This window comes from Mesoplodon densirostris, chromosome 16 (genome assembly GCF_025265405.1).
Source record: "Mesoplodon densirostris isolate mMesDen1 chromosome 16, mMesDen1 primary haplotype, whole genome shotgun sequence".
Lineage (NCBI taxonomy): Eukaryota > Metazoa > Chordata > Mammalia > Artiodactyla > Ziphiidae > Mesoplodon > Mesoplodon densirostris.
In genome coordinates this window covers 84,055,626-84,078,544 of record NC_082676.1, presented here as the reverse complement: position 1 = coordinate 84,078,544, position 22,919 = coordinate 84,055,626, and the positions used below count along the sequence as shown (strand labels likewise).

At 60.1% G+C, this 22,919-nt stretch overlaps 1 protein-coding gene across 3 annotated transcripts in view; it reads left to right on the top strand.

The window, feature by feature from the left end:
- The window catches only part of GRID2IP (Grid2 interacting protein), a 32,385-nt gene extending 10,041 nt beyond the window's left edge, over positions 1-22,344 (top strand). The window contains exons 1-21 of one of the 3 annotated variants that reach the window (XM_060078165.1): positions 2,256-2,290; positions 4,946-5,194; positions 5,424-5,509; positions 8,040-8,109; positions 8,594-8,688; positions 9,020-9,203; positions 11,754-11,908; positions 12,923-13,078; positions 13,333-13,430; positions 13,610-13,727; positions 14,487-14,842; positions 15,257-15,673; positions 17,431-17,518; positions 18,311-18,388; positions 18,920-19,116; positions 19,443-19,598; positions 19,723-19,809; positions 20,661-20,790; positions 20,880-20,998; positions 21,899-22,063; positions 22,273-22,344. In XM_060078165.1, coding sequence (XP_059934148.1) covers positions 2,256-2,290; positions 4,946-5,194; positions 5,424-5,509; positions 8,040-8,109; positions 8,594-8,688; positions 9,020-9,203; positions 11,754-11,908; positions 12,923-13,078; positions 13,333-13,430; positions 13,610-13,727; positions 14,487-14,842; positions 15,257-15,673; positions 17,431-17,518; positions 18,311-18,388; positions 18,920-19,116; positions 19,443-19,598; positions 19,723-19,809; positions 20,661-20,790; positions 20,880-20,998; positions 21,899-22,063; positions 22,273-22,344 — 3,111 coding nt within the window. Of the gene's footprint in view, positions 1-2,255; positions 2,291-4,945; positions 5,195-5,423; positions 5,510-8,039; positions 8,110-8,593; positions 8,689-9,019; positions 9,204-11,753; positions 11,909-12,922; positions 13,079-13,332; positions 13,431-13,609; positions 13,728-14,486; positions 14,843-15,256; positions 15,674-17,430; positions 17,519-18,310; positions 18,389-18,919; positions 19,117-19,442; positions 19,599-19,722; positions 19,810-20,660; positions 20,791-20,879; positions 20,999-21,898; positions 22,064-22,272 lie in introns of those variants that run through there. The other 2 variants (XM_060078167.1, XM_060078166.1) reach the window with 2 other exon arrangements.
- Positions 22,345-22,919: the final 575 nt, after the last annotated feature.

Genomic DNA, 22,919 nt, shown 5'->3' with positions numbered 1-22,919 from the left:
TGTGAGCACCTCCTTCACCCTCTTCTGCTTTAATGACAAGTGTCAGGGACACCATCATACAAAGCTCCTTGGAAAATTCTATGACACTGTGTAGGGGGAAGTGCCAGGCATCTAGTGTGTGCTCCGTTAAATTGGCTTCCCCTAGGGAAGGTCTCTTTCTCCCTAGACAGGTCCCTTGACCATGGCGTGATCGATACTTGGGGCCCCATGTTTCTCTGTTGCTGGGGGCTGTCCTGCATGTTGTAAGATGCTTAGCGCATCCCTGGCCTCTGCTCACTAGATGCCAGTAGCACACCCTCCGCCCACTTGTCATTTTGTGACCACCAGAACTGTCTCCAGACAACGCCCAATGTCCTCTGTGGGGCAAAATCACCCCCAGTTGAGAAACACTGCCCTAGTGTGATCTGCCTTTGGTAGTACCCTCTTGCTGGGGCAGACGTTTCAGCAAGACCAACCTGGCCCACCCTATGCTGCCATGGGTCATCTGGCCAGATGCACCAGCTGCTGGCCCCTTTGGTGCCTTCACTGTGCTGGGGTAGCAGAGGGGGATCCTGGCCCCAAGGCAGCGAGTGCACTGCTGGCTGTGTCTGGATTCAAGCAGGAGCATCTGCTCCGTGGTCACGTCTCCGGTGCCCATGGCGGTGCCCACGTGGACAGTCTTCACAGCCTCAGGCGGGCCTGGTTCTGGATGCTGGGCCATCACAGCTGGTACCAAGCAACTAGAAATGGCTCTATCATGATGGGACGGCTGTGGCCCTGTGGATGGCAGGGAGCTGTGCTCACTGTGAGGGTTTTCAGACACTTCTCCCCCTGGCAGGGCTGAGGTCAGGCACGGGGAGAACACCGGCTGAGCACTGGCTCCGGCTTCCTGCTGCCGCAGGGGAGACATAAAGCCGTGAGAGGTCACCCCAGAGTGGTGGCCTCCCTGGGGCCAGGCAGCATGGCCTGGATAGAGGACAGAGGCTGACCGTCAGCTCTGCTGACGTCTCCCTGTGACGGGCTGCAGGAACCCACAGGCAGGATCATGGAGGATGTTCCCCGCAGAGACTGAGGCGGAGGCAATGTCCCCAGGGTTTCCTGCCTCCGCCGTTCCAGCCTGTCTGGGGGGTGGCCGCCTCCTCGTGCTGACCCCCCCACACCCCCTGCCCCCAGCGCCCTGCCCCTTTGAGGCTGTCCCTGAGAAACCCCTCCCAGGATGCCCTGGGCTGGCTCCCCGGCATCTATCCTTTGGTCCTCAGAACTCAGATTCTCCCCCTTTCCAGCCTGAAGCTAGGACTCGGATCAGCAAGAAATGACAATGCAGTGGGGGCCCTGGGGCCTGCTCCTGCTTTGTCTTCCAAGGCCTGGCAGGCCCAGAGCCGGAGGAGGAGTCCAGACCCCCTTTCCCGTTATCTCCGTCTCTTGCCCTTAGCTGGTCCTCCCCTCGCCTCTCGCAGTAGGACACGCCCACTCCAGGGAGGCCCTCTATTCCCCCCACTGCCCTCACCTGGGACTTGCCCCAACCTGGCTGCCCCCTCCTCACTTCCACTCACTCACCAGGTCTCATTAACTTGACTTCCTGTGTTTTAGAATCTGGCCACTTGTCCCATCCCAACATCCTTTGCTGTGCCCCTCCCAGCATCACCCCTCCCCTGGCGTACCAAAACCTTCGGGGTCCCTCCACCTCCCCGTAAATCCTTATACCTCCCCTGGTTCAGAGTGCAGCTTGAGCGGCCGACAACGGCATTCAAGGCCTCCTTCTCTAGCCCCTTCTCCTCTGGAGCTTCCCCCTGGGTGGGAAGGGAGGGTCTCTCTGGCCGACACCTGCTGAGTCCTCGAGTCCCAGCGCAAAGCCCACCTCCTCCAGAAAGCCTTCCCAGGCTCTGCACAAGGCAGTCGGAGCTTCCTCTGAACGGTCGGGTTCGGCCTCGCTGCAGCCGGGTGTTGGGGACTCTCGGGAGCGCCGCGGCCCGAGGGGTCGAAGGCGAGGCGCCTGGGGAGGTGCTCGTGGAGGGGGCCAGAGGAGGTGGCGTGACGGCCTCGACCAGCCCCAGCTCGCGGGGAGCTGACCGAAGGGTCCCCCGGAGGGGCGGGGCCGGGCGGGGCGGGGCCACCCGAGAGGGGGCGGGCGCGGGGCCTCGGGCCCAGCCGGCTCGGGAGGGGCGGAGCGCGCTCGCCCAGCAGAGGCGCGTGGAGTCTCGGCGCCCTCGCTCTTTTCGCGGGCTCCGCCACCCCCTGCCCACCGGCACCTGCCGCGCCGCCGTCGCCGGCTTCAGATGGGGAAGGACCAGGGCTTCTCTCGGCACTTTCGGTAGTTTCCCCACTGCGCCCCGAGTCCCCGGGAACCGCGCACCCTGGTGCGACGGACCCGCCTCCGGCTGACCTGAAAAGGGGTGGGGCTGGGGCACTGAGGGGCTTCGCTGTCCTGGGTGGGCACCCACCGAGCCTGGCTGGGGGCGGGGGCTTGGGAGGGCAGGCATAAACTGGAAGGTTATTAAAGGGGCGAGTTCCCCGCGCTAGGCACCCGGAACCCGTCCGAGGCCCTAGGGGTCGGGATCCGGGTCGGGGGATCAAGGGCTGGGATTGAAAAGCCCTTTTTCCTTCGTACGACTGGACTGATTGAGGGAACTGGGTAGAGAACAAGGCGGGGAATGTGGTGGAGAGAGAGGACCCTATGGGAGCCCCGGGTAGGAATCTGGAGTTGGATTTAGACCTGATCCCCCAGAGAGAACGGAACTGACTCTGAGTGCAAGGTCATTGTGTGGCACCCACAAGGGCCCTGTGGCCACAGAGAAGCTTCTTGGCATAGCAGGGACCTGGGAGTCCTGAGGCAGTCATAGCCAGGCTGTCAGGTCAAAGGGGCATCAAATCCATCAGCCACAGTGGTCCATGAGACCCCACTGCATCTGGATCCGCTGGGCCAGTCAATTCAGAGCAGGCCCAGGGCTGGGGTGCCTGGGCCAGACTGAGCCGCATGGAGGGCCCACACCAGCCAGAAAGGGCGTCTGGCACACCAAGCAGCCTTGGCTTCCTTCTCAGCCCCAAGAACACCAAGGAGGGAACGGGCCACCCAACTCTCTCCTACGTATGCAGTTGGTGACTCACGTGGTTTCCACTGCAGGGGCAGGGTGGCGGCGTTTCTTATTGCTGCTAGAGGGTGACAGGTTGGACCTAGGGGCTGGGGGTGTTGGGCTGATACCTTCTGGAGCCTGGGGCCGGAGCCAAAGTGTAAGGTAGACAGTTTCCGGCTTGTCATCTCTGCTTTGCCTGAGCATGAGGCATGTGGGGAATGTGCAGGCCAGGTGGAAGGAGAAGTCAGGCTCTGGAGACCTTGACTGACCATCTGGGGAATGTGACTGAGGCTCTAGATTTTTGGGAACCACTGGGGGTGGGCAAGGCTGAGTGTATCAGGCGATGACTCTCCTAGCAGAGTTGAGCAGGCCATCATTCTAACCTCCTGGTTGCCTGGAACATCCAGATCTGAAGCGGAGCTCACCGGGGGGTGGGGGGCGGGCCCTGATGCACCCTCCTCCCCGAGGATCCACATCCCTTCCCTCCCACCAGGCAGCTTAGTCTGCCCACTGACCTTATTAAACTACCCACAGAGATCGGGGGAACTTAGTGGGGGCCACCGTGCGACATTAGAGGCGTTGTATTTCAGCTGTGGCTGCAAGGCCGCTGCTCCCTCCCCTCCTCCCGTGCCCTTGGCACTGGCACCCGGTCAAAAGAACAGAAAAGGGAGCCTTGGGATGCAGCCAGGGAGGCCTTGATAGCAACCAGACCTTCAGGGGCCCTCGACAGAGCCCTGCCACAGTGCAGAGGTCCAGAGGCTGGGCTTCCATCTCCGCTGTGCCGAGGGCAGCCGAGTAACCCTGGAAAGTTAGGGATCCTCTGCCATGGGCCAGGGAGTCCACCAGGATGTTAACTGCTGCCATTACTCAGAAGTATGGGTGGGCCACTGGTAGACCCCCGTTCACTGAGTCTCTGAGTCCCAACCATGTGCCGAGTCCTGGCTGGTCACTGTGGGTCACACCCAGGCTTCAGACCCAGCCCTCTGAGAGCTTCCAGCCTTGTCGAGGAGACCTACGGGCACCAAGGAAACATTCCAGGGTGTGGACCCCAACAAGGGACTGTGTGAGCCTCCCCATTGCCTCTCATCACTTCCAGGGTGACTCCTTTTAGAGCAGGGTCCACAGTGCCTTCAGCTTTGAAGCGGAGCGCCTGGCTGGCACAGATAGCAGAGACTTCCTAGAACATGTTGGACAAAACTGGAGGAAGGCCGGTGTTGGGTATTGAAGGGCGAGCCCGGTTTAGCTAGAAGAGCAGAGAGAGTGTGCTAGGTGGGGGCCACAGCCTGGGCAAAAGTACGAGACAGGACTGGGTGTGGTGGTCCTGGCACTTTCTGAGGCGGCAGCTGTAGAGAGGGCTGCTGGGAGAAGCGAGCTGAGAGCTGGGGAGTCTGACGAGGGTCTGGGCAAAGTGTGACCCCGGAGCGGATTGTGGCTTCAGTTTTCTCCAGCAGAGTTGCCTGGAATCAGGCAGGGAGATGATGGGTGGTGCGGACCCCTATCTGCTGTTTGGCCTGGCTGGTGCGAGGGCATGAGATGAGGGAGTCTGGGAGAGGCCAGAGTTGGGAAGACAGAGGCAAGAGGAGGAATGGGTCCACGGACGGGCTTTGAGGGCACTGAAGGCCCCGAGGCCAGAGTAATGGGGACAGTGGGAACAAGACTTTCCCCGAAGTGCAGCAAGCAGGGCGCCGTGGCCTTCGTGTGGCCCGGGCCCGTTGGGGCGCAAGTCCGGGCACCGAGGGGGACACTTGGGGTGTAGGCTGCAGATTTCCCCGCCACCCCTGGGTGGAGGGGAGAGACGAGGGCAGCACCCACGAAGAGAAGTCTTTGGGCCGAGGTTTGCCGAGTTCAGGGCGCGATCAGGGGGCGCGCCCCGACTCTGCTGTCCTCGCCCGCAGGATCTTCATCCCCAAGAAGCACCGGGCGCGCTTCGATGAGGTGGTGTCTCAGGGTCTGCTGGGCAAGCTATGCCGCGCCCGGCGGGCGCATGGCGCGCAGCGGCTGCGCCGGAGCCGCAGCGAGGAGCGGCCGGAGCGCCTCCTGGTGTCCACGCGCGCCAGCGCCGCCCCGCGCCGTCCCGACGAGCCTCCCCAGCGCAAGGCCGCCTCCCTGCTCGGCGGCCGCGCCGGCCCCGGGGGCGCGCGCAGGTACCCGAGACGTGTGGGCGCGGGCTGCGGACGCCTCTCGGTCGGTGGGCTCGGCATGGAGACCCGGGCAGAGGGCGCGGGGGCGAAGCGAGGACACCTGGGGGTTGGGGTCCAGGAGAGGTGAAGGGGGGCGGGACACTGGACACCGCCATCTCCTGCACCCCCCAGGCTCCTCTCCCCAGGGAAAGGCACGCTGCCCGCCCCCCACCTGCCCCTTCTTTCTCCCCAGGACGGTCCGAGTCTACAAGGGCAACAAGAGCTTCGGCTTCACGCTTCGCGGCCACGGACCTGTCTGGATCGAGTCTGTCCTGCCTGGTGAGGTGTGGGTGGGTTTTTCAGGATTGGGTGAGGGAGTCTGTTAGGCCGATGCTCAGCAGCCCCTCCCCCTTTCAGGTACCAACCTCAAGTAGCCTGTGTCCTCTGAGTGTCCCAGAGCAGCAGATCCAAATCATCCACCTTCCCCAGTCAGGGCAAACCCCCTCGAAGTTCAGGGTCACCCCTGCGCCAAGTGAGCCAAGTTCTCCATCCAGATCTTTCCTGTGTCCACAGGGAGGGCAAGGGGCACTGCCTGAGACACTGGGGCAGCCGGGACAGAGCTGCTGTCTGCCCAGGCTGAGCCCCAAACAACATTCCCGTTCCCTGGGAACTGGGCACTTGCTGGGCAGGCAGCAGGGCTCCAGGGCCTCTTCCCACTATCCAGCCTCCAGCCCCCCAAATCTGGACTCCCCTCCTCCTCCCACCTGGCCAGCCCCTTCTTGCTCCTGGAATGGTGCATCTTGAAAAAGGCAGTCTTCTCAGTGAAGGAATTCCTTCTTCCCACCCTTCCAGTGGGGCGTTGAGGGGAGGGAGGGAAGAAACCCATTCATTGTGGAGGCAGCGCATTCCCTTGTGGAAGGTCTCCGTGGACAGACATGTCTCCTGGTACCGAATTGATGTCTCCCTCCCTGTAACCAGCCCACAGGGCTGGGTCACCTGCTCTGTCCTGTCCCATCCCCTCCCAGCACCTGAACATGATGCGCCCAGTGCACCAGCCCCGTTTGGTGCCCCTGCTGATGCTGAGTTCTTTCTGCCCTTCTGCATCTCACATCTCCAGTGCATGGATTTGTGAGAAGGGCTCTTCTGATCGCTGGGAAAGTGCCTCAGTGCCTTTGCATCACTGTTCCGGCCTTCGGATCATTCTGAGACCCAGTCCATCTTGGATTTGTACATCACTAAGTCATTGACACACTGTTGTAGAGAAAAGGCCCAAGGCTGCTCTCTGGGGAGCTTCCTCTAGACATGATTAATCTCTCCTCTTTGGATATGTCTCTTCCCACTTTGCCATCACCCCCACCCCCACCTCCCTGCCTCTCCCACATGTGTAGCCAGAGATACTTGGCCTGGGGCCCTGTTAAAATCCAGGGGTGCTGTTCTCCCCAACCCAACCTCCAGGCTGGTAACCCCATGCCTTCCTCGTCATAGGAAGCCAAAGGGGTGCTTCGATGGGAGCTTTTACAGATGGCGAAACAGGCTTGAGAGACTCTGGCAAGTCAAGGACTAGAACCTGGGGTCTCCTGACTCCTGCTCCAGTGATCTTCCATCCCTTGTTACTACCTCTCTGGCCTTTCCACCCCAGCCTGGCCCAAGCTTCCAGGCAGGCCATGTTGGATTTGTCACCATCGCCCTCTCCCCCTTTTCAGTCCCAGGAAAAATAACTCCCCCAGGCCCCCTCTCTCAGGAAGTCTTCCCTGATCATTCCCCTTCCTCTCCTGACGATCCCCACCTCAAGAGAGAACCAGTTGCTCACAGTCTGAGAGTATATTTAGGCATCTATCAATTCCCCCCACTTGCTTCCAAATCAAATTTCGAGTGATGAATAATGAAAGAGCCAGAAAGAAAACAAAAAACCTGTATCCACAGGAGCGAACTTAGCAGCTCCCCCTTCTCCAGGTATCAGGTACTGGGTTAGGGCTGACCTGCAGGGCCGTTAAGGCAAAGAGTGAGAATTAGCTGCTCCCATGTGCTGAAAATGTAGGTTTTATTATTCAGACATGGTGAGGCCAACAGGTCAGGAGATGACTGCCGTTAAAAAGATAGTGTGTTACCCACAGCTCCCAAGAGGAAGGGGCACGGCACACCATGCCCCAAAGGGCCACACGGGGAAGCACCAGGATTGGTCAGGAGGCAGAGGGAGCAAGAGAAAACATGGGCAAGGGCCCCTTTTTTTTGGCGGGGGGAAGAAATGGGCGAGGCAGGGTAAGCCAGCTAAGCAGGTTTACCCGGACTATGCGAGTCCCATAGAGGAAGGGTGGGGGGATGGGCTTAGGACTGGTTGGTTTGCACGGGAAAGATTCACTTGCAGTCCAGTCATGTACCATCTCTAGGGATTGGCTAGACCTAGAGGGACAGTCGCTCCAGTGTCAGCAAGGTCCCAAGATGTCGAAACATGATTAATCCTTCATGTTTCCCAGCCCGAGGGAGGAGCCTCCCTCTAGACACATTTTCTCCTAGTGACAAAGGCACAGAGGAGTTTATGATGTGCACCTTTGTACGAGGGGTCGAGAATAGAGTATAGAGTAGGGTCCTCGGCGGGTGTACACACCTTCCTTTTCCGCTCTCCTCCCCCAGCTCAGGGCTGGCCAGTGGTCCACGCCGGGTCCCGAGCACTCCCACCCTCGCCAGGCGATCAGTCCCTGCTTCGAGCAGCTGGGGCAGAGGGCTGCTGGCTCTACTGTGGGACTGCTGGCCTGCATTTGGCTCTCCTCTGCCACCCATCCCACTTCTCGCCTGTAAAACGGGAGGACGACACAGGGATCCCCGAGGGGGTCACTGTTCAGCTCACCACACCCTCTCTCCTTGCTTCCAGGGAGCCCGGCTGACAATGCTTCCCTCAAATCGGGCGACCGGATCCTCTTCCTCAACGGACTAGACATGAGGTCAGGGGCTATTGGGGTCACCGGAGCTTGGTGGCAAACAGTCCCCAGGACTCCTGACTCTTCGGATACCCTGACCGTGGGCCTCTGACCAGTTGGGCCCCAGTTTGTCCCTCTTCTCACAGGAAGTCTTGAATCTACCCTCCCACCCTCTCCAGGATGTCAAATCGTCCTTCTAACCAGGAAACACTCCAGCTCCGTTCAGGGGGCACAGAGTTGAATGGATTATGTGTGTCTTACCCTTAAGAGGGGACCCTGCCCAGGGGTGGTGTGGTCATGACCCCTTCTGTACCCAGAAGTGTCCAGCTGGCCCTGGGCCTGGAGCTTCTCCTGCAGAGATTAACAAGCAGGAGAGGCAGGGCTTCTGGTCCTGGCCCAGCCGTGGGCTTGCTGTGTGGCCTCCACTGGCAGGATAGGGAGGTCTGGCGGGTGGCTTCGGGCAGGGCTCATCCTGGGCAGGCCCTCCTGGGCCATCTCTGCTTGGCAGGAACTGCTCCCACGACAAGGTGGTGTCCATGCTGCAGGGCAGTGGTGCAATGCCCACACTGGTGGTGGAGGAGGGGCTCGTCCCGTTCGCCAGCGGTGAGACCCCCACTGGCCCTTGGCCGCCTTGGCCCACATACCCTGCTGGGGTCGCCATGGGTGGGATTTATGATTCTACAGAGGTCTCTGCTTGTCCCCCATCTCTGCAGCTTCCCTCTCCAGGTGGTGCTGTAAAACCCCGTGGGGTGGCCTCGGGGACGCTGCCTGGGGCTCTCCCTCCTCCCCCAATGGGGCACGTCCCCAGGTGTGCCTCCCAATGCATGGCGCTCACCCCAGTTCGGGAGGTTCCCTGGCCCCAGCTGCCAGAAAAACTGCGCCTGGCCTGGGGACACTGGGTCACCCTGGCCTCTCCTTCCCGTGGCCCCTGCAGACTCCGACTCGATGGATTCTCCCAACCCGTCGTCGGCGCTCACCTCCCTGCAGTGGGTGGCAGAGATCCTGCCGTCCAGCATCCGGGTGCAGGGGAGGACCTTCAGCCAGCAGCTGGAGCACCTGCTCACGCCCCCCGAGCGCTATGGGGTCTGCCGGGCCCTCGAGAGCTTCTTCCAGCACAGGTGGCTGGGCCAGGGTGGTGGTGGGGACCTGCCCAGGGTAGACCCCGATTCCTGCCCAGACTCACCATCGGGGTCTCCCTGCCTGAGCTTCCTAAGCCCCCTTCTCCTGAGGGAGGCTCAAAGGACCCGAGTGGGGGTGGGGACCATCGGGGCTGCCCTAGAACAAACCTGACTCTGAAACCTCCTAGCCATGTGCCCTGGGCAAGTCACAGCCTTCTCTGTAAAGTGAGGCAGGCAGCGACCCCCTGCAGGGTTGTTGGCGGGACCCTCACAACACCCCGCTGTGGGCACTTGCCACCAGCCCCGCCCTGTTAGGCTTGGTTTAGCATCTTTCTTTTTGCACCTCAGCAGCAGCAGGAGTGTTTATCACACGCCGCAGCCCAGAGGGTCATTTCATGGCCTCTGCAAAGCCAGTCACTTGTTCATTCCCTTTTTTTGTTTAAACAAAAATGTATATTTGTTGAAATATAATCCACATATCATACAAGTCACCCATTTGAATGTACAATGCACTGGTTCTTAGTGTATTCACAAATATGTGTAACCATCATCATACTCAATTTTAGAACACTTTCATCTAAAAGAAAGCCCCAGGCTTCCCTGGTGGCGCAGTGGTTGAGAGTCCGCCTGCCGATGCAGGGGACACAGGTTCGTGCTCCGGTCCGGGAAGATCCCACATGCTGCGGAGCGGCTGGGTCCGTGAGCCATGGCCGCTGAGCCTGCGTGTCTGGAGCCTGTGCTCCGCAACGGGAGAGGCCACAACAGTGAGAGGCCCGCGTGCCACAAAAAAAAAAAAAAAAAAAAAAGAAAGCCCCAATCCTTTCACTATTGCTCTCACTCCCTGCCACTCCTCCTTCACCTTAAATAACCACTAATCTACTTTCTGTCTCTGTAGATTTCCCTGTTCTGGACATTTCATATGATGGAATCATACAATATGTGGACTTTCATGTCTGGCTTCTTTCATTTAGCATGTTTTCAACATTCATCCAAGTTATAACACCCACAGTCGGTCCTTATATCCATGGGTTCTGCATCCATAGATTCAACCAACCACTGAACAAATATATTTGGAAAAAATTGCAGAAAGTTCCAAATGGCAAAACTTAAATTTGTCAGAGTTCCCTGTTTGTTTTATTTTTTATTTATTTTTTTATAAATTTATTTATTTTACTTATTTATCTTTGGCTGCATTGGGTCTTCGTTGCTGCACGTGGGCTTTCTCTAGTTGTGGCAAGCGGGGGCTACTCTTCATTGCGGTGCGCAGGCTTCTCATGGCAGTGGCTTCTCTTGTTGCGGAGCATGGGCTCTAGGCATGTGGGCTTCCGTAGTTATGGCTCACAGGCTCTAGAGCGCAGGCTCAGTAGTTGTGGTGCACGGGCTTAATTGCTCCGCGGCATGTGGGATCTTCCTGGACCAGGGCTCGAACCCGTGTCCCTTGCATTGGCAGGCGGATTCTTAACCACTGAGCCACCAGGGAAGTTCCTCTCTGTGAGTCTTAGATACCAATTCCTTGTTGATTTTAGACATTGTAAATATCTTCTCCCATTTGTTACTCTATTGTTACTTCCATTATATCTAATATTAACAGCTCCAAGTTGTGCTGCTTTGAACAAGTATTCTTGATTTTGTATCATCACATTCAGTACATTTGGGGCCTATGGCTTTGGCTTTTGAATTTTTGTTTAAGAAGTGCTTCCCTGCCCCTTGGTCAAAAGATATCTCCTGCATTATCTTCTATTAATTTTATAATTATACCTTCCACACTTTGGTCTTTTATCCACCTGGAGTTCACCTTTATGTGTGGTGTTACACAAAGATCAGTTTTATTTTTTCCATACAATGCAGCGATCAGCAAACTATTTCTAGAAAGGTCCAGATAGCAAATATTTTAGGCTTTGCAGGCCATATAGTCTCCATTGAAACCATTCATCTCTTCTGTTGTAACTTGAGAACAGCCATAGACAAAATATAAACCATAGGCTTATATAGACCATGTTCCAATAAAACTTGCTTTACAAAAACAGGTGGCAGGCCAAATTTTGGGCCTTGGGCCATCATTTGCCAGTCCCTGATATAGTGAGTCAGCTTTCCTAATACGTTCTATACGTTTTTATCTTCACAACAGCTCTGTGCAGTAGATGCTTTCTTTTTTTTTTTTTTTGGCCATGCAACACAACTTGTGGGATCTCCATTCCCCGACCAGGGATGAACTCAGGCCACAGCAGTGAGTCCAGAATCCTAACCACTAGGCCACCAGGGAACTCCCCAGTAGATGCTATTTTTACCTCCCATTTTACAGAGGAGGAAACTGAGACAGAGAAATTAGTAGCGAGAAAGGTCACTTGGCTGATAAGTGGCAGAGCTGGGATTTGAATCTGGGCAGCCTGTCCGCAGAGCCTACCTTCCTGCCCACTTCTCTGTCTTGGGGAGGAAGGGAAGGGCATTAGGCTGAATTCTGTGGCCTGGAAGTGCCCCCTTGTCCACCACCCTGCCCCCTCTGTTGAGCCCCTGAGTCATGAACCCCTTGCTCCTGCACCCCACCCCCAGGAACATCGACACCCTGATCGTCGATGTCTACCCGGTGCTGGACACACCCGCCAAGCAGGTCCTCTGGCAGTTCATCTACCAGCTGCTGACTTATGAGGAACAGGAACTCTGCCAGGAGAAAATCGCATGCTTCCTGGGCTACACGGCCATGACAGGTAAGCAGCCCCTCCCCCTGCCCAGCCCGCCAGGTGAAGGCCAGACACCTGCTGTCCTCACCTGTGAGGTATTACAGCCAGCCCGGGCTCCTCCCACACACAGATACACCCACTTGTCCCAGAGATGCACACCCAGCACACTGGGGCTGGTCCCACGCTTTGCCCCACGGATGTGTTTTCCCGACTTGACCCTTAAAGCAGCATAACCTTAGACTTTAGACACCCCACCTAACGCCCAGGGTCTCAGGTTTCTCACCCACAAAATGAGGGTGACCACAGTGGCGGTGCTTTGCACCCTGGGAAGTGTGGCACAGATCAAGAAGTTCACGCCGACACTGTTTACAGACCTGGATCGTGAGCACACGGCCAGGTCACACCTGCCTAGTGGGCTCTGGAGCCCACAGACTCACACAAGGGCCTGCGGGGCCCCGTGCAGCCTCAGCTCCCCGCTGCTGCCCCGTCACTGGGTGCCCCCGTGCCCACACCACGCATGCACTTCATCACTCGGCTGCGGGCATCGAAAGTGGGCTAAACCCTGGGCACCTGCTGTTCGCCTGCACGTCTGCTATGTGCTGGCCCTTGTGCGCCCACCAACCCTAGTCCCGGGGACCCAGAGTTTGTTGGGGGGTTGAGGGTTTGAGCTCAGGTGCAGGCTGGGCAGCAGATGTCCCACACATCTGCCCTGACCTGGAACCGTCCATTTCACTCTGCAAGCCCCTAGGGACAGCAGCGCCTGCGTGTTGAGACTTGGGAATCAGGGGGTCCTAGGCTCTCGGCATGAGAAGGGGCCCTGAGGGTGGGCTGTGGCCACCTCCGCCCAGCCTCTGTCCTCAGGCTGGCACCACCCCCATGTACCTCCTGTGCCCAGCGCCCCGCCTCTCACCCTACGGTTCCCAGCTGTCCTAGAGCCGAGCAGACCCGGGCTCACAGGTGGGTGCCCTCACCCTCCCTGTGTTTGGAGGCTCCTTGTCAGGCTGAGAGGACAAGGGGCCTGTCTCCCCTTTGGTCCCACAGCAGAGCCAGAGCCCACACTGGACCTGGAACCCGAGCCAGAGCCGGAGCTGGAGCCGGAGCCAGCGCCCGAGCCCCAGCCGCGGAGCTCCCTGAGGGCATCCTCCATGTGCCGCCGTAGCCTTCGGTCCCAGGGCCTGGAGGCCAGCCTCAGCTGTGGTGAGGCCCCAACCAAAAGGCTGGAGTGTGTGAGAGGGCGCGACAGGGCTCGGTTTTCCCACCTGCAAAATGGGCTTGGCGAGATGAGACATCCCTGGGAATGGGCTGAGCAGTGGCCCCTCTGGGCCCACAGGGCTTGGCGGTTCTTTCTCCAGAGGCCCTCGCTGGGTCTGGGCTGGGGCCTGAGTCTTAGAGCTCAGAGGTGGTCACTAGACCCCCGTGTTGTGGACTTGGCCCTCCCGATTCCCCGGCAGGGCCCAGCGACTGCCCGGAGATGCCTCTTCCTCTGATCCCAGGCGAGCGCCAGGCGGGTGATGGCACATCCCTCCCCGAGACCCCCAACCCCAAGATGGTGAGACCTTCTCTCTGCCCTGCTTTTGGTGTCAGTGGGGAGCTGGGAATGGGTGGCCCACGGAGCTGGGGCAGACCCTGGCCTCCCAGACCACCCAGGCCTGGCCTCTGAGGCCATGTTAGGGCCACGTGGGGGAGGTAAGGGCAGGCTGGACCCATCCCCACCTCCTCTCCCCAAAGATGTCGGCTGTCTACGCAGAGCTTGAGTCCCGGCTGAGCAGCAGCTTCAAAGGGAAGATGGGGACCACCTCCAGATCCCGTGCCTCCCCACCAGTGCCCAGCACGGCAGGCACAGCAGGTAGGGGCTCGCCAGCCCCGGCTCCCGAGGGCAGCTCTGGCCTCCGGCCTCCTGGCTGGCTGGCTGGGTGTTACCCCCACCTCCAGGCATATCCCTGGACCTCCCTCTTCGCTCCATGGCTATGGGACTGAATGCTGGGGAACCCTGGCAACCTCCATAGCTAGGGGCCATCAAGGTCCGGGTTGTCCCGGCCCCTCCCATGTCCCCTCTGATCCTCACCTCCGCTATGGATCTAGAAAAGCAGAGGGCTGCCCCCATAGGAGTCCCCAGGTTCGCATGTGACTGTCGGATAGACCATGAAGTGCGTGAGTGGCACAGCTGGGAAGATGGTTGTTCACAGACACACACGATGGTTTCTCGGCAATTCAGAAGGCAGGACCCCTGGGTGGTGTTTCTGTGAGCTGAGGGCTTGCTGGGTTTGGGAGGTGCCCCTTGACCTTTGGTCTGGAGACCCCCTCACCCTTGACTTGTGTTCAGTGGGTTCCAGGTGGGACTGTGGGATCCTGTGCAAGATGAGCTGGGGTCTGCCTGTCCTGGGGCCAAGCAGTGCTCCCCCTGCCCACTCCGGCCTTTGATCACCCGAAGGGAAGCCTGGGGACGCAGCATCATCCAGGGTCTTCCTGCACTGTGTCCAGAGGGGGAAAGGAAGGTGTCCAGGGACACAGAGCCAACCCGCCCTGGGGCCCCTCCCCTCCAGCCCGCACCTGGAACCCAGGTACTGACCCAAGAGGGGTCCTCACGTTCCATCCCCCACCCTAGGGCCCAGGACCCTGTCCAGCGTCTCGTGGCCCAGCGAGCGGCTCCTGCCCTCCCCCTGCTACTACCCGCTGTGCTCAGAGGGCCTGGCGTCCCCCAGCAGCTGCGAGTCCCACCCCTACGCCAGCTTGGACAGTAGCAGGGCGCCCTCCCCACAGCTGGGCCCCGGGCCCCTCCGCTCCAGCAGCACCCCCAGCCCGGACCCAGGCCGCCCGCCCAGCCGCAGGAAGCTCTTCACCTTCGCCCACCCTGTGCCAAGCCGGGATACTGACCGCTTCCTGGATGCGCTGAGTGAGCAGCTGGGACCCCGGGTCACCATCGTGGATGATTTCCTGAGCCCTGAGAATGACTATGAAGAGGTGAGCACGCGGGCAGCCGTGCAGGATACGGGGGCCTATATGGGGACAGTGTCCACAGGCTCCTGCGAGAGGCCTGCTGCCCTGGGGGTGCGCCCCAGGCTCCCCCTCTCCCTGCCCCAGTCCATCCTAGAATCTGTCCCAGGACACCCCGCTCCCTGGCTGGAGCTGTCCCACCCTGGGCTCAAGCTAGGACCCTCTTTGTCCAAGGCCGCCCCATATGCCCTGTCTCAGGTTCCCTACACTCCGTCGGGCTGTCCCACCGCAGCCTCAGGCTAACCCCCCAGCCTGTCCTGTCCCATCCCCAGGCCATGCCACCCCCTGCCCCAGACTACTCCACTCTCCCTCACCTTGGCCCAGGCTCTGGTCTCCCTGGGCCCAGCCTGACCCTCCCCTTGCCTTGCTCCATCCCCCCAGATGAGCTTCCACGACGACCAGGGCAGCTTCGTCACCAACGAGAGGAGCAGTGCCAGCGAGTGCATCAGCAGCAGCGAGGAGGGCAGCTCCCTGACCTACTCCTCCATCTCCGACCACATCCCCCCGCCCCCACTCAGCCCCCCGCCCCCGCCCCCCCTGCCCTTCCATGACCCCAAGCCCAGCTCCCACACCCCTGATGGCCCCTGGGGCCCCGCTCCGACGCTGGCCAAGCCCCTCACCCAACTCAGCCACCCAGTCCCTCCACCACCCCCGCCACCCCTGCCCCCACCTGTTCCCTGCGCGCCCCCCATGCTGTCCCGGGGCCTGGGCCACCGCCGCAGTGAGACCAGCCACATGAGCGTCAAGCGCCTGCGGTGGGAGCAGGTGGAGAACTCGGAAGGCACCATCTGGGGACAGGTCGGTGACCCGGGGACCAGGAGTGATCTGCACCAGGGGAGGGGGTCTGGGCAGCAGCAGTGGAGGCAGGACCCATCTCCAGGCCTCTCCCAGCGTCAGCTGAGCATCCTCTGGCCGACCCGTGCTGAGCAGAGGATGGATGAAGGCCCAGCCCATGAACACACCCACCCGTGGTGCTTGACACAGGCACCGAAGCTCAATCTGCGTCCCTAAGCCAATGACACACTGGAGACGTCCAGAAACAGCACCACACTCACCCTTGAAACCTATCACTTGAGATTCGAATAGTTCCCTTAGGCTCTTAGAGCCAAGAGGAGGACATCTGGTTAGAGAGTCACAGACCTTCGAACTGTCTGCCAGTCTACGATCAGTAGTTTATTCACAGGAGCCAAGACTGAAGGATTCTTAAAAGGGCAGCGGTTCCAAACCCCTGCACACCAGCCTCCACCCTTTCACTCTGATGCTTGAATTTCCTCCCAAACGACACTGCCAGTATATACTTGAACACCTTTAGTGATGGGGAACTCACTACCTGTCAAGGCATCCCTTTCCTCACTGGACAGTTTTCACCATCCATCCTTGTATTGCTCTGAAATTTTGTCTCACCAAGATTCCCATGTCCTGCTTTCTGTCCTGCCCTTTGAAATCAGGCAGAGCAAGTATATTTCCTTATCCACAGACCAACCAGCCTGTCCCATGAGCAAGGTTCACCCCATCCCTGTTCTTTAGGTCATTCCCCTAGAATGTGGTTTCTAGCCCCACAGTCTGTCAAAGGGCAGGTCCCAAATGGAACTCCTAATGGGGCTTCACCAGTTCAGAGGAGAAAACTGCTCTCATCTCCTTTGACCAGGACATCATACTCCTTTTAACATGGCCTGGGAACCCTCCAGCTTCTGGGGCTCCCCCATCGCAGGGCTCATTCCCACCGTCATCCTCAACCCTAGTCCCTTCCTCTTCTTGGGACCAACAGCATGTCCTTACATGCAGCTACACTCCACTGGGGCATGCTTGTCATTTTTTCCCATTGCCACTTCCTGGGTCCCAGTTCTGTCTCCTGCCTTCCCAGCCAAATTGGCATCAGCCCACACCTCCAGGGAAGCTTTCCATGTTGCTGATAAGGATGCTCGTCAGGACAAAGGCACAAACTGGGACCTACTGGGTCCCCTGGAGACCTCACTCCTACCAGCCTCAGATGGTCCTTGAAGCCTTGCTCTGAAGAGTGGTCTTTCCACTGGATTCTGAAGGTGGACACAGGGACAGAGGTCATGCACATGGCCAAGTCCAAATCCACGCCAGGTGTCCCTGGCCTGCAGTCATGGTCCTTCTAGACTGTCACCTCTCACCCAGGTCATTTGTTACAACCACCTGTCCAGTTCCTAGCTCCTGGCATTTCCCTGCTTCAGTTTCCCCAGAATCGGGAACCCAGAGCAGCTCTGGTGAACTCACTCAGAACAGACCCAGACCCCTTAAGCCTCCTTGGTCGGCTCCAGCCCCTTTAGAGCCCCTCTACCCCCTGCTCCAGCACAACTTGCTGGCTTCTGCGTGGAGAATGCTGCAGGTGTGTGTTGTTGACCCCAAGAGGAGCCGGCTCACCGCCTGAGCGGTGATTTAGCTTCTGCAGTCTCCTCCCGCCGCCGGGTTTATCCCAGGGCTTGATGGAGGCTCTCCTTCCAGGAGCTCACAAGGCAGCCCTTAGAGGGTGGGGGCGGTGGAGGGCGGCAGTTCTTCCTCGCTCTGAACCTTCCCCTCCCTCACAGCTTGGGGAGGACTCTGACTACGATAAGCTGAGCGACATGGTGAAGTACCTCGACCTGGAGCTCCACTTTGGCACCCAGAAACCTGCTAGTGAGTGGCCTGAGGGCCCTAGGGGAACCCAGATGCCAGGTCCTCTGTGGCAGCCCACCCACTACCTTTGTGGCGTCCCAGGGCTTAGAGTCCCCAAGGTCTGCACGGACCGCCATTTATTTACTGTGTCCCTGAGTTACTGAACTTCACAGAGCCTCAGGTTTCCTACCTCAAAATGGAGATAATAAGAGCTGACATGTATTGCATGCTCACCAAGTGTCAGACACCCTTGTTTCTAAATTAATCCTGTGACAATTCTGTAAGGGAGGGACTGTGATCGCCCCAACCTCCTGACGAGGAAGCACAAAGAGGCTGGGTAATTTGCTCAAGGTCACACAGCCACAGTAAGGTAGACAGATACCCCTTCCGAGTCTCTCTCTTCCCTCACCCCTCTCAGGGTATCTCCCTGTAGTTGTTGGGTGGGGCTCCAGGCAGCCAGGGATACTGTGTGTGGAAAGTGGTCCCGGGATTGAAGAGAAAGGCTGTGGTCCGTCCAGGAAGCATCTGCAAGGTCGAGAGGTGATTGGTTCTCCTTATGGGGCCAGCTCAGTCCCAAGGGCCCAGGGGAGAGAGGATGGGGGGCGGGGGGCGGACACACGCCACATCATGCACACTGTGTTAGACTGGACCCCAGAGTCCATGAGTGAGGGGAGTGTGGCCACCTAGAGCTGATTCAGTCAAGTCCATGGTCGGGGGCATCTGGGCTGTGGGGTGTGGCCACACCCCTCCTGGGCCCTTGCACAGCAGCCTCAGCCTAGCGTCCCCTCATTAAACCATCAGTTTCCCTTCCAGAGCCGGTGCCCGGGCCTGAGCCCTTCAGGAAGAAGGAGGTGGTGGAGATCCTGTCCCACAAGAAGGCCTACAACACCTGTGAGGGGCTGGGGGTGCCGAGTGGTTGTGGGGGGGCAGGACGCGACCCCCCACCGGGCCACAGAGCCTTGGATCCACCCCGGTGGATGATCGAGATTAGGCCGTGGGGGCCCCAGCACCTGCCTCCCGCGTAGTGAAGACCCTCCTCTCCCAGGTCCCACTGCCAGCCCGATCCCACCGGGCGCAGGTGCCGGCCTTGGCTCCACCCCCACCGGCCCCGCCCTCATCCTGTAATCGGCTCCCCAGCTCCGGCCCCGCCTCTAGCCGCATACGCTACTCTCCCCGTCTCAGGACTCTCCCTGGTTCCCTGGCCCCAACTCCGCAGGCCCCGCTCAATTCCAGGTCTATCTCTTTGAGAACCCCGCCCTCGCCCCTCAATAGGTCGCGGGAAGGACCCTCCCCTCCTCTGGGCAGGCTCCTGCTCCGCCCCGGTTCCTGGCCCCCAGTCCCCCGACACACCCGGGAGCCAGGGTGGATCTTGAGGCCCCGCCCACTCCCCGCCCCGGCTCACCCTCGCGGCCCCGCCCGCAGCCATCCTGCTGGCGCACTTGAAGCTGAGCCCGGCCGAGCTGCGGCAGGTGCTAATGAGCATGGAGCCCCGGCGCCTGGAGCCCGCGCACCTGGCGCAACTGCTGCTCTTCGCGCCAGACGCCGACGAGGAGCAGCGCTACCAGGCCTTCCGCGAGGCGCCCGGCCGCCTCAGCGAGCCCGACCAGTTCGTCCTGCAGGTGCTGCGGCCGTGACCCCCGCCCGGGGTCAGGGGCGGCTGCCCAGCGGCCTCGGCCTCCTCTGTCGCGGCTTTCGCTTTGTGCCTTTGTGCGTGGGTCTCGCTTCCCTCCCGCCACCGCGTTCACGCCTCTGAGTCCCGGTTTTACACCTGTAACGGCCAGTTCTCACTCAGGGTCCAAGGTAGATGGGATGAGGGTGCCCCCTCGAGGTTGTGCTTGTTTTCCTAAGGGAATACCGGGCAGCCCGCTGACCCCCACCCCAGGCTGCCCCGGGGCAGCGGGTCTCCCGGCGGGATGGATGAATCCTGGCCCTGCCTTCCTGTCAGATGCTGTCGGTTCCCGAGTACAAGACCCGCCTGCGCAGCCTCCACTTCCAGGCCACCCTACAGGAGAAGACAGAAGAGATCCGGGGCAGCCTGGAGTGCTTGCGCCAGGCCTCCCTCGAGCTCAAGAACAGCCGGAAGCTCGCCAAGATCCTGGAGGTCAGAACGGCCCCTTCTCAGATCACTCTACCTGCCCCTCTGTCCCCTGGGGCTTCCAGCCTGGAGGTTCATCCTGAGAGGGGCCAGGGCCTGGGGTAGGACCTGCCCACCTTTCTCTCCACAGTTTGTGTTGGCTATGGGCAACTATCTCAACGATGGACAGCCCCAAACCAACAAGACCACGGGCTTCAAGATCAATTTCCTGACGGAGGTGAGGGGGCCTGTCAGACAGTCACTGATTTGTTTGCTCTACCATTGAGGCCCTTCCCCACCCCCATCCCCCCCGGAGGAAGAACTGGCTGCCCGCAGGCCAGGATGTAACAGAAGCAAAGTTTGGGGGTTGAGGGGATGGGGGGACAAGGTGGTGTCTCTAAGCCAAGCCTCAAGATCTGGAAAAATGGAGTGGTGGGAGAAAAGGGCAGGGAGGGAAGGCTCCAGGAGGAAGGGGGGGGTCCCACCTGGTGGATTCTGTGCCTCAACACCACCACCATCAGGCCAGTCCTACCCCAGAAAGATCTAGGATCAGAGAAAGGACAGCTCAAATATCCAGCCTTTCCCCTGTGTTTCTGGGACTTTTCCCCATGACGCCTTTGGTTGTTTTCAAAAAGAGAAAGAAAAACTCCCTTTATAGATATGAATGGTTTAGGGTGTCTTGAGGCTCACATGGGCCACAGATGGTTCCAGAAAACCACAAAAGGGAAGAACTGTGAGTGATGCTCCCCGCTTTCCCTGGGGTTAGAGAATCTTGGGCTCTATCTTTTGACAAGGCCAAACTCACAAGGACAGGAAAACCTAGGGTCCTCCCCTAGCTGGGGGCTGGGGGCCTGGTTCCTGGGGGTCTCAAAGATCTGGGCCAGGAAACAGGCCTGTGGCATCCCAGCAGATGAGAGCTTCAGAGTAAGGATTACTAGCCATCAGCTTATGAGCTTTGGAGTTGGAGAGTGTCGTGGGCCAGGAACTGACGCCACAGCCCAGGGGAAGCAGGGAGAAGAGCACGTGGGCCCGTGTGATCAGGAATCTGATGGGGTCCTTGAGGAAGATATACGTTGGGGTCACTTGCAGCTGAACTCCACCAAGACGGTGGATGGGAAGTCCACCTTCCTGCATATCCTTGCCAAATCGCTGAGCCAGCACTTCCCCGAACTCCTGGGCTTTGCTCAGGACCTGCCCACCGTGCCCCTGGCTGCCAAAGGTAGGCGGGGTGGGTGGGTGGGGAGGCAGAGGCACCGCTGTCCTGGGCTGGGAGGGCAGCCCCACGAGGCTCTGTTGCCTTCCCTACAGTGAACCAACGGGCCCTGACCAGTGACCTGGCTGACCTCCACGGCACCATCAGTGAGATACAGGCCGCCTGCCAGAGCATGTCCCCCGCCAGCGAGGACAAGTTTGCCGTGGTCATGGCGGTATCCTGTCCCAGTGCCACAGTGGACCTGGGCGGGGGGGTCAGGTAGAGCTGGCTGTACCTCCAGTGGCCAGCAGAGATTCTGGGCAGAGGCTGCTCTGGGTCCAGGGGTTCTGGAAGGGGGTCCGCCTTAGGTCATTTAGAATCTAAGTGCTTAGGTCAAGTCTGTGTGTAACTGAGAAGGAACTCTTTTTTTTTTTTTTTTTTTTTTTGCGGTACGCGGGCCTCTCACTGTTGTGGCCTCTCCCATTGCGGAGCACAGGCTCCGGACGCGCAGGCTCAGCGGCCATGGCTCACGGGCCCAGCCGCTCCGCAGCATGTGGGATCCTCCCGGACTGGGGCACGAACCCGTGTCCCCTGCATCGGCAGGCAGACTGTCAACCGCTGCGCCACCAGGGAAGCCCAAGGAGCTCTTCTGATTGGCTACATTGCCCCCTCTGTCCTCGGGGGTGGCAGAGTCTAGGCTTAAGTCACAAGATACAGGGAGAGGCTTGTCAGACTTGTCAGGCCTGGCCAGCCAAAGGCAGTCAGGAGAGGGGAATATTCCGACTGAGCACAGACAGTGACAAATGCTATAGAAAAAGGGAGAGACAGAGAAAGGGGGCCACTCTAAGTGGATGGGCGGGGAAGAGAGGGTGGTAGCATCTGAACAGAGCCAGGAGGGAAGAGAGAGCTGCTCCACAGAGAGAGGAGCGAGTGAAAGGCCTGAGGCTGGACTGGATGTGGCAGGTGTCAGGACGAGCTTGGAGGGCAGTGGGCAAAGGGACTGGAGCCTCTGACCAGGGCATGGTGCCCAGGTGAGCAAAGGGCCTGGGGTAGACTGGAGTGGTCGCTGTTTGGGTCACTGCCCGGGGACCTGCCCCAGGGACCTGGGGCCGTTTCCTTAACAGAGGCCCATCAGTCCTTCCTGGAGACAGCCCAGCCGGTGCTGCGGGCGCTGGACGGGCTGCAGCGGGAGGCCATGGAGGAGCTGGGCAAGGCGCTGGCTTTCTTCGGTGAAGATTCCAAAGCCACAACTTCCGAGGCCTTTTTCGGCATTTTTGCGGAGTTCATGAGCAAGTTCGAGGTGAGCCACGGTGGGAGGCCCTGAGGAGAGGGCAGGGCCATGCCCGGGGTGGGAAAGGGCCCCTAGTGAGTGACACGCTGCCCCAGTGGGGCGGAGCCAGTAGGTCTCTGCCCCGGCGAGGGAGGGGGTGGGCGGAGACGACGCAGGGAAGGGGGTGTGTCCCGGGACCACTGACCAACCCCCGTCCCCACGTACTCCTCCCTCCCCAGCGAGCGCTCGGCGACCTGCAGGCCGGGGAGGGCACGCGCGGCTCTGGGATGGTTTCGCCCCTCTCCTGGTGACGGCGGCGGCCTCGCGTCCTCGGCGGCCCGAGGGCGGAGCGGACGCCGCCGGCGTGGCTCGGAGCAGCCCGGGTTCGGGAGTGGGGCCCAGCCACGCGCGCATCTCCAGCTAGCTCAGCCGTCGAGCTCCGGCCGCCCTCGAAGGTGCGGGGACCCCTTCTAGGGCCAAGCCTGGAGCTCCGAGGGTTGGGAGCGCGGGGCCGGAGCCGGCACGCCGACTCCCCGACTCCCCGGGACGCGTGAACCACCCGCCGCCAGGTCCCGCCGGCTTCCCGCGCCTTGTCCACCCCGCCTTCTCCGCCCCAACCCCGCCCCCTCCCCGCTCCCGGGCCTTCCAGCAAGGGCTGGCTGTGCACGCCCTCAGGACCTCGGGGTCCCGGGGAGGGGCCGCTGCCACCAGCCGGTGGATTCCGAGATGGCTGCGGCACTACGGCGGCGTCTTGGCCAGAGGGTGCCCGGCCCCAAGGAAGGCCGTCCGAACCTTTCCTGAGCCTGCTCCAAGTGGGCCCAGGGGGCGCCCTGGCGGAGCACGGACCCCGCAGACCTTAGACTGTGGAGAAGGAGGCAGACGCCCT